The sequence below is a fragment of the Lathamus discolor genome, chromosome Z (assembly GCF_037157495.1).
Source record: "Lathamus discolor isolate bLatDis1 chromosome Z, bLatDis1.hap1, whole genome shotgun sequence".
Lineage (NCBI taxonomy): Eukaryota > Metazoa > Chordata > Aves > Psittaciformes > Psittacidae > Lathamus > Lathamus discolor.
In genome coordinates, this window is record NC_088909.1 from 34,649,858 (window position 1) to 34,667,415 (window position 17,558).

Genomic DNA, 17,558 nt, shown 5'->3' on the forward strand with positions numbered 1-17,558 from the left:
TTTAAATGTAAATTTGGGGAAATGTCAGGGTGTTACATTTGTGCACTGCATGATTGCTTTTGTCACTTCTGTAAGGCAATCTTAATCATTAATATAAGTTCCTAAAAGCCAGAATAAGAAGTAGTTTCAGAAGAAGTACTATTTTGATAGCATAACCATTAAAGAGTTGGAAATGAATGCAAATTTAACTTGAAGTGGTTTTGCATCAACAAAAATAGTACTGTGCTTGAATGTGTCACATACTACTACATATGTGATCATTATTAATATAGGAATTCATGAGCTTATTTGGTATTGATAAAGTGACCTTTTAATATCTGCATAATACCTTTTAATAGCTGCATGCAGGATGTGTCTGAGGCCATTGCTGCTCCTGTGAGGGAGCTATCCGGTATATTTGTGCATTTTTTATCTATAACATTTTCAGGCTCTGCAAAATGATGGATTGAAATGACAGTATTGCCTTAGTTGTGCTGTGCTTAGATGTGCAGTGATGGATTCAGTAAAAGCCTCCAATAAGTTTATAACCATACAGCATGTTTTAAATCAATACCCGTATCTTTTCTTCACTATCTTTATTGCAAACTGCAGCATTTTTTAAGGCAAAACCCCAAAACATTTCCATTAGCTTGCCATAGGGTTATTTTTAACAGCCAGTGCTCAACTCACTGGTATTAAGTATCAGTCTATGTGCTAATACAAATATCAGGAGCTCCAAAAACTTGGATCCAAATTTATCTGGAAGTCTTGTAATTTGTTAACCTTAATAAATAACTCAAGGAAATAATGTTTGATGCATGTCTTTTTCAAAATACTAATAGAAAAATGCTGTTCCAGTGATGGGCATTGTTCACTAAAGTTAATATAGCTTGCAGTGTGTGATGCTCAAGTCCAGGCACAGGGCGTCACTGGAGTAAAACATATATTAGAAGAGCAGATGATACATTCCCAAGAGCTTAAGAAAATCAACTCAGTCTTGGTAGAATCAGTACCTCTCACAGATTTCAGAGCTATTTTTTTCTAGAGAAGATTTTATTGTAATTGGCTGAACGTCAAAACATGATTTTGTGACGTAGATTGAGATGGGAGAAGTAAATGAGCTGAAATGATGCATATTAAATAAACATTAATAACTAGTGATACTTGAAGTGCCCATAAAATTTGTACAGGCATCAAAGACATTCTTGCTTTGGAGAAACCCAGCTAGTGCTACAAGGCTAGACACCATACTGGCCATAAAAGCAGCCCAGAGAAGTTGCTACAGGAGTGTTTATGTCAGGAATTTGAACCTTTGGGGCTGGTGTACTCCAGCAACTGCAGAATTTCAAAGCTTTGCACTACACAGAGCAAGATAAAACAGGGGTAAATCCCCCAGGAATGAACAAAAGTGTGGAAATATCACATAAAATAAATGCGACAAGGCCTTAGTGAGTTTTAAACTTTATATTCAGAGATTTTAAGGTGAGAAAGGACTGAAACTGTATAGTATGACGTTTTGCATAACGCAGGCAACCAGACTTCCCTGAATTAATTCCTGCTTAAGGTACAGCAGCTGTGGTTGAACCAAAGCGGTATTTTCAACATTTTTCAAGCTGTGGATCCCAAAATATCTGCAGTACTAACTTCACTGAATAGGAAACTTAATTTTCTGATGTTAATCAGCTAGTTAGGCTTTTACTTGTCTTTGATGGATGTGTTGTTGTTGCCCAGTGATTTCTGGAGATCTGGGGATCAGTTTGAGAAGCAGTGAACTAGGCTGAAGAAAGCAAAAGGCTTGGGTCAGGGGTTTTGCCCCAGCATTAGAAGCTGTCTTTCAGATGCTAATAAACAAGTTATGTTTGCATGTCAGTTGTGTAATTAATTTTATATTTAACCTATAAGTGAAAATAAATACGCCATGATGAACTCATATACATACTTGGCCATTCAGACTGAGAATGGTCATCTTCCCTCAGGGGAATATGGTGAAAGAAGAGCATGCAGAAGTCATAACTACGCCATCCCCTTTTCTATTCAGTGAGCACTCCAGTGTACATCTTTAGAGTAGAGAGAGCCTTTGTAGTTCTAAGGGAAGTGCCAAGGAATGAAGGGGACTTTATCTTTCTTTAATGTTTCCAATTTTTCATTCAAAGTTTGACCTATTGCAGATTTAGTTACACTAATTGAAGACTGCATGCAGGTATTTTCAAAGTTTGGTTTGTTTGGGGGTTTTTTGGGGGGTTTTTTGTTTTTGGGTTTTTTTTAAGAAATCTGTGTGCTAGCAGATGTAGCATAGAGGATTATAATTGAGGTAACATAAGAAAAAGAGGACAAATTCACTTAGGATTCTTACAGCCATGATGATTTCGTCATTTCGATCAAGTTCAATACTTGGAGTTACATTTTGTTAGTTTGCCCATTGACTGCACTAGGTTTGTGTTGAATTTATTATGACATGCTAGATTTGCATTTGTGTAAGTAAAATCTCAACAGCAATATTGCCTTCAGTTTTCTGGATCAAAAGAAAAACAGAAGAACTGTGATAGATGTAAATGTTTCGTGCTGACGTTCGTGACTTCACTCCCCAGTTTCCCTGACTGCTCCTTTTCCATCATGAATCATCTATAAGTAGGAATCTTAACAGTGATGGAAAGAGAATGCCTATGCTCCAGGCATGGTAGGGTACCACCAATCAACTTTCTAAAAACACCTAATTGTAGTGCCTACAATAATCATGTACTGGCTATTGACTCAGAATAATTTCTGTGACAGTTACGTTGTTTCACCCTTTCTTTAAATAACTGAATCCTGAAAGCATTTGCTGAACATTGCAAAGGTGGTTCTGCACTTCTGTAAGGGAAAAAAAAACCAGCAAACCAAATGAAAAAAGGAATTATATCTTCATGAGTGTGTATATTGCTATTATTTATTAGTATGTCAGTCACACCTACAGACTGAAAATGTTGCTTAAAATGCTGTCGTATTAAGCTGTGTGCAAGCAAATGGCAAAAGTGCAGCCCCTCCTGTGAAAGCGTTTGTGAGCCCAGTCCAGCATCCAGCTGTTACTCAGGAATCTTTTGTCTGAAAGACTCTTGCTAACTCTTTTACCTAGGAATGCTGTGTGTTAGCTGTGTTCAGAGGTTTACTGCTTGAACACCACTTGTGAACTACTTGTGAGACTGTATTTCAATAAACCATGAACACTATGAGGAAAGACCGCAGACACAGGCCTTTGTGAAGGTCTGTGTAGACCAGATCCATCCATAGGTCTACCTTTAAGCACGTATTTCTAAGTCATGTATGTAAAGGCACACACTCATAGACTTCACTGCATTTGACCACATGATTTAATGTAGTGACAGAACTGGCTTGTATCCTGATGCAGCTATTGGAACCTTCCTGATTTTAGAAGATGCTGGCTATAACTTGAAAGCAAGAATTGCAGGTAAATAATTCTTGCTTTAGGTCATTAGGAAGCATTAGTTTACAGGCTAAAATTAGTGACCAAATCATGCAGAACCCTGCAGAGGCTTATTTTTTGTCTTTGAAAATCCCAGTGCATTACATAGTGCATTTTAGTGCACTACAGTATCATGTAAAGTGTGCCTTTGGCACACTTGGTGAAGCTGGGAAATGACTGCAATCTTCGACACTTAATCTGTGTTTTAAAATCTTATTTAACAGAACTCTCCCAGTAATATGAGCATGAGTAATCAGCCTGGCACTCCCAGAGATGACAGTGAGATGGGTGGAAACTTCCTCAACCCTTTCCAGAGTGAGAGCGTAAGTATTTCTTTACCTGTTTTCTTGTTTGTTTTGTTATTTCCTTTTACTTTGTGAAACTTTAGCTCTGTAGTTGTGTTCAAAAAAAAGAAAAAAATACAGCAATAACAAACAGTTTTGTAGTTATTTCTAATGCAGTACTGTGCCTCACGTTCTTATTAGGTTCTAAAATTATAGTATTTATGGATTTGCCAAAACATTGTGCAAAAGACTGCTAGAAGTTGAGCTGAAACAGGAAAATGTGGCAAGTTTAGATTTTCTACAGAAATTTCCAGATTAAGAGGTCAGTTATCACTGAAATATCTGTTAAACAGTAATAATTATGCACCACATATTCAGTAGTGCACAATGGGTGTTAGGCAATATCCTAGCAGCCTAAATACACATAGTCAACAGATCCTTACACCTGAGTGTTTTCAATGTGTAGCTGCCCAGCCTTCAACTCGTAAACAAAGCGTTTTGTAGGGAATGTCTTTGGGAACAGGATTTTCACTGAAGGATATGATCAGAGCATGGGCAGGTCTCATGTTGCAAAGATGCAGTGTCCTGTTAGAGGCAGAAAAAGCAAAGGTTCCCTCTAGTGTTCATTCAGGCTTTTTGAAATGAAGAATGCTTGAGGCAGCAACATGTGGTATAAACTACATTACAGAGCAAGCCCATGGTGTTTTCATACTCGTGTCTGAAGCTGCGTTTCTAAATCCACATTTAGGTTCCTAAATAGGAGTGACCAGATTTTTCAGAAGTGCTGAGTGACTTCAACACTTCTATTATTATCTGAAATCACTGCTGCCCAAAGTGAGCGCAACTTCATTAACTGTGGAGTGGTGAACTTCAACTCAGATATTATGACAAGTAAACTGTCCGATCACAAAACAGTTGAATTTCAAGGCAAATTTAATGGGAATCAGACTGGGCGTGTAGATGGGTTTGCTTTTTTAACCTAGTGAAGAGGCAGACTTTCTGCATGATAGCTGTTGATGTCTTCATAGCGAGGGCACATGTTCACATGTTTCGACTCTGTGGAGTATTCAAGAAAAATGTTTTTTACAACTCAAAAAGGCTGATGTTTCAACATCTGCCAAAAAAAACAGTCATCGTAGAACCTCCATTAAATGTAATCCTTGACTCTCAATTTGGCATACTTTGCTTGTGCTGAGGGCAGGCAGTCTGATCAGCAGGCAGGCCAGTTTAGCAGACTAAGGTCATGGAAAGAAGGACATCAGTTGTACTCAAAAGTAGATCAGTTTTGTCAGACACTTCCTGGATTCTAGGTGCACCTAGATGTTGTTTACCCACCTGGAAGAACCTGAGACTCAGTTTTCCCAAGGTTTTACATGAGATATATGACTACAACGCACATATTATACATGCCACGTGCATTTAGGTATGGGTTCCTTTCTAACATGAGTCACATTGTAGTCCTTGGGAACTGTTTTGCTTTCTGATTTGTATTTTATTACTTGGCTACTTAGAGTAGGCATTATTATGAAGTCTTTCTCATGCAAATTTGCTGTTCACCAAGAGTTTTGGTTGGGGGTGGGGAACAGTGCTTGGCTAATAGTAAGTTAAAAATCACAGACGCATTTAGCTATCTTTTGATTCCTTATCCAAATAAGGATACTCTGGCTCAGTACAGGAAATCACTTAAACATAGGCTTTGCTTTAAGCATTTGAGCTGGTCTCTGTGGCTAAAGATAAGCATGTTCTTTTGCTTGGCAGGACATGTTGGCGTATCCCTAAAGCAGTCAAAACATCAGAGACATGACAAGGCATAAATAGACTTTACCTAAGTAGTCCATTACCGTACCGAAATAGTCCATTCTATATAGTTTACATGACTGGGAAGACCTATCCAAGATGCTTTTTTTGTAATATGCTTGCTTGGAAATGGACAGCTTGAAAATCTAGCTTTGGCAGGACTATTATTGCATATCTGTTCTTGCAAAGGCAAATTTATCTTTCTGTTTCTTATATCAGTTTTCATAATGCTAATACTTGCATTTGAATATTTTCCTTTACTTGGAAGACTTTAGGCCAAATTAAGTGTTGCTGCAGTCTGCAGTTTTCAATTTTAAAACAAATTAGGCATATAGATACACACTTCTTCTAGGCATTGTGGTGTCCCATTGATTACTGTGATGAAGTACTGCTAACTTGAGGGAAACTATAGCTTGTATAAGGGCTGCAGTTCAATTTGTGTTACAGTAATAACGTAATGTGGTGACTGAATTTTTGTTTCACATAAAGGAGAATGACCACTGATCCTTGATTCAGTTTGCCTCCTAAAATTGGTCATACAGAATAATGCAGACCAAAAGCCTAGTTTAATTCCAGTCTTACATACCTTTACTCCTTTCTTCCCATAAAGTAATAAAAAGCTCTCCAAAATATTTATGTGGTTCAGCTAACCATAAATACAACTGGTCTTCTTGAGATAAGTTAAATCCCCCCAGTATCCAACACTGACCAGGAAAATGTGTGGAAAGCATCAGTGAGGTATTGGTTCGTCACGCTACCCAGGTATGATCAAAACACTCGTCAAGAAAGTTGACTTTATCAGCAATAGCTGTACTTTTGCATAATGAGAGAAGTATCACAGAAGTTATAATACCACAAATTGAACTACAGCCTCAGGCTACAGGACAACTTTAGGAGGAAGTTCAAAGAGCACACTGACATGTGAACCTGTTGCTGTGGTCCAGAACTGGGTTTAGTTACCTGGGAGGGGGAGGGGGGCGGGAAAAATGGTTGTTAAAATGTGGATTCCTCTTTTTCCAGTACTCCCCTAGCATGACAATGAGTGTGTGATCCGTTAACAAGTCTCGCCATGAAGACCACAGTGAGTTGGCCCTCTTCAGAGAGCTACTGCAGAAGAAAATTATTCGTCCCAGTGTACAGTTTAACAAAAGGATCTCAGACACAATCAGACCCACCTTTATTTTTTTTTTTCATACCATCTCCCCCGTTTTGTCAAGAAAGTGGGTCCCAAACATGAGTGAGATAACCATAAAGAGTGGCATTAAAGAGAACTGCCCAAGATGGAACTGCAAACAATTATCTGTGTATGTACATGTGTGGGTTGACATATATGTATGTCTGTGTGATACAGAAATACACACATACATACATAGACCTGCAGGACATTGTAAAATATTATTACATGACATCTTAACTAGAAATGAGAAGTAGGGACTTTTATTCCTTTTTTTTCCACGTTTACATTTTAATTATTAAAATTTGCTTTCCCTCTCCCCTCCTGAACTGTTTTATGTTGCATATGTCACTGCTTTATAAGTTATTTTTTATGGTGAACTCAAATGATAAATTCTTCTGATTTTGTTAATGTCTGCCATTATAGATAGGAATAAAATTGCTTATAAGAGCTTTCATTAACTTGTGTTTGATACCAGTTACCCTGTGAATTACAAATTGTACTGTCTCAAGAAATAGAAGAAAGCTCAAGTTAAATTTTTTTGAGAAATTTAATAATTTTCACTTAGTTTGGGGATTTTTTTTTATACTTTGCCTTTAAAAAAAAAGAAGCACTGAGGGTTATTTTTCTTCTTTAATTGAAGCCTAATATCTGCAATATCTATTTTAAATGGAAGCCTGAATTTGATACAAGATTCTCAGTTTATATAGAGTACTATAAGGTTACTGAGTTAAGGTTATAAGTGAGCTCCAATTGCTATAGAATCTAGCAATAAAAAGCGAGGGCTTCTTCTGCCCTTGGTAATGAGTTTTGTATTTAGCATGATCTTCCATAGGAGTGGTTGTGCAGTTAGAGTCCTTATCACCAAAATCGTTTCTATCAATTATGTTTTCCCATTTTCACTGATTCTCAACCAGATGGTAACAATCCTACTATAAACAGCATTTCCCAAGCCCATTCAGAAAATCAGGTCACCATACTATTTGGGTGTGTATTTTTCATCACATTACCAGAAATAATTCCCTCAATTCTCAGAAAACAGCCTTTTTCTTCTCTTCTTTTTTTTTTTTTTTTTTTGACCCAGCCAAAATGAGGCAGTAAACTTTTTATGACTGCTGGCCTTGTGAGGGTCTCACTTTTGCCATGAATAGAAGAGAAAATATGGTGTGGGCCATTTTATAAGGAGGTCAGCCTATATTAGACATGAAAGCTGAGGACAGAATGGAGAAAGGGTATATGGTCTTAAAGGAAATGTTTCTGGAAGCAATCGCATGTCTCTCTCTTCAGGCAAAGTTCTAAAACCAAGGTTATGGCACATGTAGTTCTTAAATTACTTCCAGCTTCCCCAAGAAAACAAAAGTTTTCAGTTGTGTAGTGATCAAAAGGTTGATGAGCAGCAATGAGGCCAGGAAGAGGCTGAACAGAAGTTCATGCCACAGACAAATAACAAAGTCTCCTCCTTAGACTTTGCATGTAGAAGAGCCGCTTACATCGGAGGAGCAGTTCTGAGATGTGCTATGGCTGTGAAGGCTTGCAAGGACTTTTTTTTCATGAACTTATGATAAGGAAGGGCATGTAATGGACTCCTTGTGACAGCAGCTGCACACAATGGAGTGTGCAAGGAATACTACAATCTCCTAGGTCATTTTTATTTACATATATTATATGTGTCTAATATGAATATTATATATAATATATGAAAATAAAAAGGTGTAACACTTTTTACACTCTTAGGTGAAACTCTTGGAGGCTTAAAATTATCTTAAAATATCAAAGATTTTGGCAGCATCACTTTTAAGTGATAATAACTAGTTTGATTTGTTGTAAACATAAACTAGTTAGTCATTACATGATTTTGTGGACTTAATTCCCAGTGATTATGAAGGTTGCATTCATCTGCTTATCTTTGTAAAACACTCTGTTGCTGTCCCAAAAGATGCTAGAAGCCCCTGCTATTGATTGGAATCAGAAAACCACAAAAAACAGATCTAATTTCCTCAGATCGTTTGCTGTTGTGGCTGATACCACTGATTTCAGTGGCTGTGTCCCCAGTGCACTGCAGACTCCAGGTGTCCTTGCAGCCTGCATTTGACGCCTGTATTATCCATGGTAGTCTTCCAAGAAGGACTTTTGTGCCCAGCCAGGTGGTCACTTACCACTGGACTAAGATAAAAGGATACACCTGGACTATGCATCAAGTGCCAAAGCCCATTCATGCACTAAGTGTGCCCCAGAGCGAGATCTTACACCGCTGAATGCGTGTGGGGTCTGTTCTGTATCTCCAGGAAGCCCCTGTGCTGTCCTGTGCCAAGCTGGAGCTCCAGCAGGCAAGCAGTGTGTCCAGTGACCACCTGACAGTATCAGGGCTCTCTTAAAAGACAGAGTATGTGCCGCTGTAGCGTTATTAATCAGAGTAAGGTTTTAGATTAATCAAGAGTCTTGATTTTGTTTCCCTTCTTTCTGAATTTTGCTTTGTCTGTAGTTTTTTAGCTTATAGGCACCTGTTCAGGATGAAAGTCTGACCATTAAATTAAACCTCTTCAGAGAAGCACCTTAAATGCAACTGCCAGCACATACTGAGTAGTATTTTAGAAATATCTTACCCTAGTTTATATAGAAAATACCTTTTCAGGCACATGCGTTTTTTTCTGTGGCTTGTTCAAAGTCCTTTCTGTACAATTTTTTCTTACTGCCTTCATGTCTTTGTTTCCTCTTTCCATTTCTTTTCCAAACCATTTATACAGATCAAAGCATTTGTAATACTGTTACACTTCCTGCAGTGTTAATCTGGGTAAATACATTCCTGGCTTCAAAATGAACAGGATCAGGCCCCTCTTCCTGTAGCCTGTCCTTCACTGCTAGTTACTAGGTATGTCCAGCACCTCTCATCCATACATAGTCCCACAGACTGGGGGAACAAAAGATGTGCAAGCCCGCAGAATTATAGATTTGGAAAATCTCCTTGAATTCTCTTAATCTCGCGTATCTTAATTGCTAGAATTTTAATCAGATATAATGAAACCTAATTGTCTTGCTTTCTGTAGCGGATGCTTACACCCTTACGCTTATGTACATGAGTAGAGTTACTTATATGTGCATTGGCAAGCCCAGGTGATAATACCATACATAGTTTTCTGCAGCTGAACTATAAGAAAGCAGTCTTATGTGATAAATACTCAGCTTTAAAGATTATTGGTGTCCCTTTGTGTGTTGGTTTGGTTTGGGGTTTTTTTTCTAATATGCATAGAGTTCCTTGCTTGTTCACTTCTTTTATTTCTTTTGGTTATAAATCCTTGTTGGATTTGCAACATATGTAGAGCATTAATGTGGAAAGACTGTTTTCATGCATTAACTTACTCCCACTTACATTTCTAATACGTTAGATACCAGTGTGTAACGTTAAGTGCTCATTTATACCTTTTATTACACAACAGCATTACTGATGTCAGAACTTGTCCAGCTCTAGGAGGAATTCTATTTTAAGTGATACAGGATATTTTCTCTACACTTGATTTTTATGTAGATTTCTCTTTATTAATACAGTAATAAATAGATCATGGTCTTGTAAATGGTTCTTTCAGGCAAAGTCTAAGTAAGGCTTTTTAAGAACAGAAGTGATGAAACCTGATGAAGAATTAAGAACGGAAGTGATGAAAGCAGAAATAGGGAGTAATGGATGTCTCATACTGTGAGAACTCTGGCAAATTGTCTGTCCTTGTACAAATCAGCTGAAATTAGGATTCACTTGTGAATTTCATAGTGAAATTTTATCTGCGTCATAAGCTTATGAAAAGGAGTGTTCTCACTCAGATTTTATCTCCATGTCTAATTCTTGTGTAGGCAAGAACCAGATTTAGGGCAAAGAAGCAGCCGCGTGAATCACATGTAAAGCATGTGGCTTGACATGCACATTAAAAAAATATTGGATATTTGCATGTAGGGGTTATATTGTTTTCTTAGTTGCAGGAGCATGAGGAAGAAATGCAGTTGCACTCTTGTGTTCCCCCCTCCACTGTACAGTGAGTTTGGTGTGTGTAAAAAACATGGCAATAACATTCAATAACACTGAGTCTTTGATGTGCTGCCCAGTGACATAAATGCGCCTCAACTTGACTTGAGGGCATCTGAGAGTGACAGTGCCCAGTTCAGAGGATCGTCCATCAGCCTGTGGCTGAGGCCAGATTTGCCATTTTTGTTTGGAAATCCTTCTGGTTGCAGAGCCCAGACCACCAGTGGATCACACACTCAGAGATGGCAACAGCTTTCAGACTTTACCAGCCTGCTTGCCTCAATGTAGAATAAAATGCCCCGTGTCCCAGGATATCCAGCTGTTGTTTTCCCTTGCAGTGGGGATACACAACAATAAATACGTAGGCTCTTTATTTATTTCAACTAATTCAAACTGAGAAAAAGGGAACAGTCTAGCAATTCATGTGTCAAAAGGACAGCTTCTTGAACTGGCTAGAAATCATTTGAATTTTCCCCTGTTCTGTGGCTTGCAAATGAAATACTGCCTGTAAAGATGATTTGGAATTAGATGGGTAATTTAATGAGGGACCAGCTGTTCCAGTATTCAGTGTTGAACATTTTACTCTTCTTTTTCCCTTTGCCAGTCAAAATGAATTTTCAGCTGATACATATTGCAGCAATTCCTATTTCTCAGCTCAGTTAATTATTTTTAAGTGTAATCTCCTGTTCCTAGTCAGCTTTGATTCTTTTTTGTTGTGGTGGCTAAATAAGGACTAGAGTCTTCCAAGATCTGACCCTACACATTTGCATTTTGAGTACGTAAAATGGAGCTTAACGATGAAAAAGAAAAAAAATAAATAGATATTAGTGCAGGTAAATTTATTTTTCTTTCATTCACTGTAAGTGATGAAATGCTGTGGCTCCTGTCCCAAACCCACTTGGGTTTGGTCAGGCCCAAAGGATGAGAATCCTGACAAAAGCACATATTTCAAATAAAACTCAAAAATACTCTTCCAACAGAGACAGCTCATTTCTCTTCAGAGTGATCACACTTAAGGATCTAATTCAGGATTTAATGATGTGAAACAACTATAAAGATTCAGTGCACTCAGAAATGAATGAGTTAGATTTAAATGTTACTGTGTGCGGCTTCTACTTTCCTGACAGCCCTGTAAGCTGCTGCTCATGCCAATTGTCCTGCTGAAACAGATGAAACCAGTCACATAAGGACATTTTTTTGGTAGGATTTCACCCTGATCTGGATGAAATATGTAATTTATCTGAGGTGTGACATTTGGCAGATGTGTAAACTGAATACACAAAGCAAAATATAGGGGGTCTGTTGAAATTACGAAATTGATGTCTCAACCTGAAAAAAAAAAAACAAAAACAAAACCAAGAAAAGGTCCTTATCTGAAATACTGCTTTGAGTGCATGCGTGCATATTGGCTGCCAGTGTTGTTATCTTGGGAAGAAAAAAAAATACAGTAACAAATCATCTGTTCAGCACATTGAAACTCTGATCCTGAAAACACGGGCAGATTTGTTTGAAATTAAGCCTGCACTTGGTTAATTTTAACTAGATTTCAGAATACAGGCAGTATCCTTCAGGAAAGTGGGACTGCTAATACGCTATAACCATACTTGAGCGTGAACAGTCTAGAAGCTCAAATTTAGTCTTCCCTACGCAGACATTATTTTAAAGATTCTACCAATGCAGGACCATGTTTATGTATTGGTAGTACTGATATGCAGAACAGATTTGGCTTTCTTCTGTTTCTTATTTTATTAGAGCGATGCTCACTACTACATGAGTTATTTTTGTGAACTTGTCCTTCCATCTTGTTTTCATTTGTGCAGCCATAGTTTCCCTCAACATAGCTAACAGCTTTGCAATTTTAATCCAAACTTCTGTTTGGTCAGTGTTCTCTCAGTTTAAGCTTAAAATGTGTAAGAAAGCCTCTCATGTAATGGGAAAACTTGCCATAAAAATGTATAAGGGTTTTCTTGGGTACATGTTTTCACCTTTAATAAAAATGAAATTTTCAGTTATAATTTGAAATGGTCACTTTATAGCCACTATTTAATTTCTATGTGAAAAAGAAACTGAGGAAAATTTATTTGAATTCAGCATCATAGATATACGTTGAAAGATGTGGGTTTGGGAAAAACAGATCAAAACAAAATTTACTGCCTAGTTACAGCCGGACTTTTATGTTGAAAGCTCCTTCCACACCCCCAAAAGTGGATTGCTTAATGTGTGCTTTTTTAAGAGCCCAATTCACAAATGTAATTTTATTTATCTATTGCGTGTTTTCACAGTATCTCATGGGGGATTCAGGGTGCCCCTTAGCTGTGCAGGGTTCTGTGGTTGTATCTCTCAGAAGAGTAACCGAGTGGTCAAGCAGGCTTGTTCACAGGGTCTAGTAATTAAGGACTGGCAATTAATACCCACCAGATGTGTGCTCAGAAACAAGGTATTCGTATGCTACCTCGCTGTTCTCTTGAGAACTTTGACAATTCTTCTTGCAGTTAGGTATGGGGATCCTTCAAGACTTTACAATGCTGAGACAAGAAGAATAATTTTGCTTAGAGAAAACTCTGGCAGTTTAGCAGCAGTTTTCATAGAGAATCAGCACAAAACATGGGGATTTTTGAAAGGTGATGCCTTTTCTCAATACCCTGGGTGTACCAGGAAATAGACCATACAATTTAGAGTTTGGTCTGTTACAGAGATATATACAGTTCCTCAGATTAGGAGGGAATTATAACAATAACCATGGCCAAACCTATGTTTGTCCCTATAGAGTGAAATCATCAGCAATCGCTTTTGATGGGAAGAATTATTGCTATGGAACAACTGCTCCAATCCTTGAGGAGCCAAATTATCAACTGGATGAACTGGATATTTGTAGGTTTCATTTCTGTTGTTTCATCTTCTTGTTTTTTTCTCTCTTATTTGGATTTTCCTATTAAATGTACTGTCCCAGATCTCTGCACAAAAATAAGATCCAATAAATGTACAGAAAGTTACTCAAATCTCTATCTAAAGCCCTACTACAGAGAGTTTATTTCATTAGAGACGTTGAGCATAACAAGAAATGTGGAGTGGCAGTGCAGCATCCTGAGAGCTCTTACTGTTCAGGATTAGGAAAGTTAGCCTCTCACAGACTCACATTAGACAAGATGTTTTCCAGCAATGACGCAGGGTAGCTTGAAAGAAAAGCTGATATTCAGTGTGCAGACTGGAAGGAAATAAAATCCAAACATTATCTGTAATTGAAATAGAGTTTTTACTGGCATAGCTTGGGAAGTACATTACTGGTAACAAGCTTGTTATCAGCAAAACTGGTAGCTAGGGTTCAATAGCTGCTTTCTTTTTTAAAGCAGAGGTGCATCCTGATCCTGCAGAGTCTGTAATGCCCAGCAGAAAGGCTGGTCTTTTTGATTCAGGCAGGTTGTGGACCAGAGGCTGCGCTATCCACCAGCCACACCTTTTGTTACAGATGAGCAAAGTGCGAATGCCCTTCCAATGGGTGTCAAAGTCCATCTGTAACAGGAGCATAGAGCGTGTCCAACAGCTTAGCAGAAAAGCAAAGCCGTGCTTGCTAAATTGTTATCAATAAACATCATGTTCAAAAGCAACTATAAGTTGTTCCCCAGTCTATTTTAATTTTTCTGATTAACTTGTAACTTTGATTTGATTTACATTAATGGTTACATTAATTTACATTAATGAGTACATTGACGGTTAAGGAAGGGAATACAAGTTCCTAAACTAAGGCTAAAATACAGACATGGAAGAGTGGCATGAGTAATGTGGAAGCTGGAGCTTTCTGTTAGTTGAGAAGCAAGTAAATTTTTATTATCCATAAAATAAACTTTTTAGCCTTGTAGTGGCTATTTGAGAAGCGTGAATTAAAATGCTGTATATGCTTAGAGACCAATTTTGAGGGCTTTTTTTGTGGCAAGTATCCCCTTGCAAAAATGTTGCAGTGCATCTGTTTCGTGCATGTTTGCCTAAAAACACAAAAACAAATAGATTTTTTCTATGGATTGCTGTATATGCATCTGGCAAACACTTGTCTATGGTGGGAAGAGGAGGAGGGTTTGATAGCTGGTGGGTTAGCATATTTATGTGAATTACTTAAAGCATTGGTAAACTATTGTCAACTTTGTTCACATTGCACAAGATACTCTGTGTAGTCTACTGCTGGCATTATAACCTCAGTGATCCATGCATATTCTGTAAATTCCTGTAGGTTTTGTGTAAGAAGCCTTGTCACCATTGCTTACTACTGTAAATTGTTTTGAAGCAAGAGGTGGCGTTTGATTGTACAGCCATGTGTATTTTATACTACAACAGTACTTGTTCTCTCCTCAAAACTTGCTGTTCACATATAGGTTTGTTAAGCACGCTTAGTGGTTTCAGAATTTATTACAAACAGCAGATATATAAGCCATTTGCAGGAATATTAAATGTAAGAGAATTCAACCCAGCTCATACCCTTTGGGGGGCTGGATTTTAGCAGACAACAGGCAGCTGCAGGTTAGCACATTTCGTGGCTCCATGCCGGATATGCAGTGTGTGCTTTTTAACTGCATCAGTGCCAGGACAGAAACCCACCTCTAAGGGTATGCAAGGGATAAAGCACTGCCTTTGTATTGTGTCCTTGTCCCCAGCCACCATGGGTTTTATGTGTGGCAGTGTTTTAAGGAGAATTTAATTCTTTGTCTGTTTATGGAGATAGAAAAATAATCCGAATTCTTGGACCCTGGATTATTTTTTATTACTATTTTATGATATACAACAAAGACCTGAAAATGTGTGTGTGTTCTTTGCTGGTTTCTGAAATTCAAGTCCTGTCTAGACTGAAAGACAATAATGAGAAAAGTGAAAAAAGTGGGAAAGTTGAAGGGGATAATTACTTTGATTATTTTAAAATCTGTGTTTTACATGTTTTTATTGATTGTTTAAATGTGTAGGTTAATATTTTGAATAAAGGCAGTCTTTGTTAATGACTTTGCACCTTCACCCTTTCACACTGAGTACTTTCAATAAATGTTCCTGATGCTTCCAAGCCAGTGTGTAGATAAATCCCTCTATTTCTAATATTAAAAAAAAAAAAAAAGTTTCTACTGATTATTTCAGCCCTTTAAAAAAACACAACACGGGAATCCCAGTCCCATAATCTCAAGTATTTGCAGGTCACATTTGAATGATTAGGCAGGTGTATTTTAGAAAAAGAATGACTTTCAATATCAGAAATGAAACTAATGTTCACACTCCAGTCTCTGGAAGTAAAGAAAACCTCAGCAGTTTTCCAAACCAGCACAAATTAAATTTGTCAATATAAATATTAACATAGAAAATACATTTAAAACTTGATAACTGCCTCTGACCTTAAGCATTAATACTGATAATACTGGGGGTCTCACAAATTCTGTGTATTTCTGAACACCTGTATTTCTCCTCAGTGTGTGCTTCACTTTCAGCATTTACTATAGAGAGTGAACACATGCACGCCAAAATTGCTCAAAAGCATAGAGATAAAAAATTTCCACAACATCATAAATACACTGACATGTGTGTGTGTTGATTTGATTTACATTAATGATAGTGTAATGATAATTGGGATGAGTAACCACTCCAACTGTAAACTTCTCCAGACCTTATGTGAAACATTTAAAAGCAGCCCCTGAGATGGGTTCAGAAGGGCAGTAGTCTGTTGATGAAAGGTCCAACACACTGCCCAGCTCATAAAACCAAGGTCATAAAATCAAGTCTCACTGTTTTATCTTTTGAAAGATACGTGCAAGACTGGTGAGCTTGCAAGGATTGTGTGGGTCACTAACCAAAAAGTGTATCTGGTTTGGAGCCTCAGACAAGGCTGACAGGCTGTGTTTTGTAATGGTAATACATTCTACCACATCAGGCATGTTTCTGCTCCAAACTGTGGCCCGATTCATTCTACCTTAATTTCAGCTGCCTAAAAGTTACTAGTCTATGTCATGTCTATTCTGTAAGTCAGAGGTGGAACAGAAGAGGATATGCCTCTGGAAGATTTCCCTCTCCACTGGTGAAACCTGCATGCTTTTAACTGCCTACAATTAGGTGGAATGAATCCAAGGCTTTATTTTTTTTCACATCCCTGTATCAGTCGCACTCTCACTCTTTGCCTCCACTGATTCATTCACTGAAAACAACACAGGACAAAACCATTGCACAGATGAATCAACACCAGGCATAGCATATGATGCTTTTAAATTAAGCCCTGTGAGATTGTAACAAAGATACTAATGTTCATACATTTCTTGGGATGGCTAAAGATTCTTTTCCTGGGAGCTTTAAGGAATAAATCTAGAAGATCCTCAGTTAGGGCTGTGAGAATACAGGTAGTAATGGCAGTTTATGGTGGGGATTTTTTCTAAACATTCAGTACATCTACATGACTTCAAATGCTGGTTTGGAAACGAGGAGATCTTTGCATCAGTGTTACTGTGGGTTAGCAAAGTAAATTTATAGCAGGTTCCACCTCAGGCTTTCACTTAACATCTACGTTATTCTAGTTTAACTTGATTACATTTCTTCATTAACGGCTGGTACGAAATCATAAGAGCAGTTGTACCGATTCTTGCTGAAAGCTGAGGAACAGTTGAAGATTAAAAATTGCACCTTGTCACCTTTATGAAGAGTCCACATTCTCACAGCTGGGCCTGAGACAGCGGCTGAAGTTGCTATATAACTTCATCACACAAAAGTGGGTGTAATTTTTTTTGTGAGTTTTCACAGGAGTGGTATTGATAGATTTGCTTTATTTCCCAAGTTGTAAGTCATTCTGTGTTGAAAATTATACACATCTGGTGTAGCTATGAATAGAAGAATTGAGGATTT

At 37.8% G+C, this 17,558-nt stretch overlaps 1 protein-coding gene across 2 annotated transcripts in view; it reads left to right on the top strand.

The window, feature by feature from the left end:
- Positions 1–15,744, top strand: part of SSBP2 (single stranded DNA binding protein 2) — a 172,383-nt gene extending 156,639 nt beyond the window's left edge. For both annotated transcript variants that reach the window (XM_065661183.1, XM_065661184.1), the window contains 2 exons: positions 3,664–3,762; positions 6,541–15,744. In XM_065661183.1, coding sequence (XP_065517255.1) covers positions 3,664–3,762; positions 6,541–6,570 — 129 coding nt within the window. In that variant the 3' untranslated portion in view covers positions 6,571–15,744. The remainder of the gene's footprint in view (positions 1–3,663; positions 3,763–6,540) is intronic.
- The last annotated feature ends 1,814 nt before the right edge of the window (positions 15,745–17,558 follow it).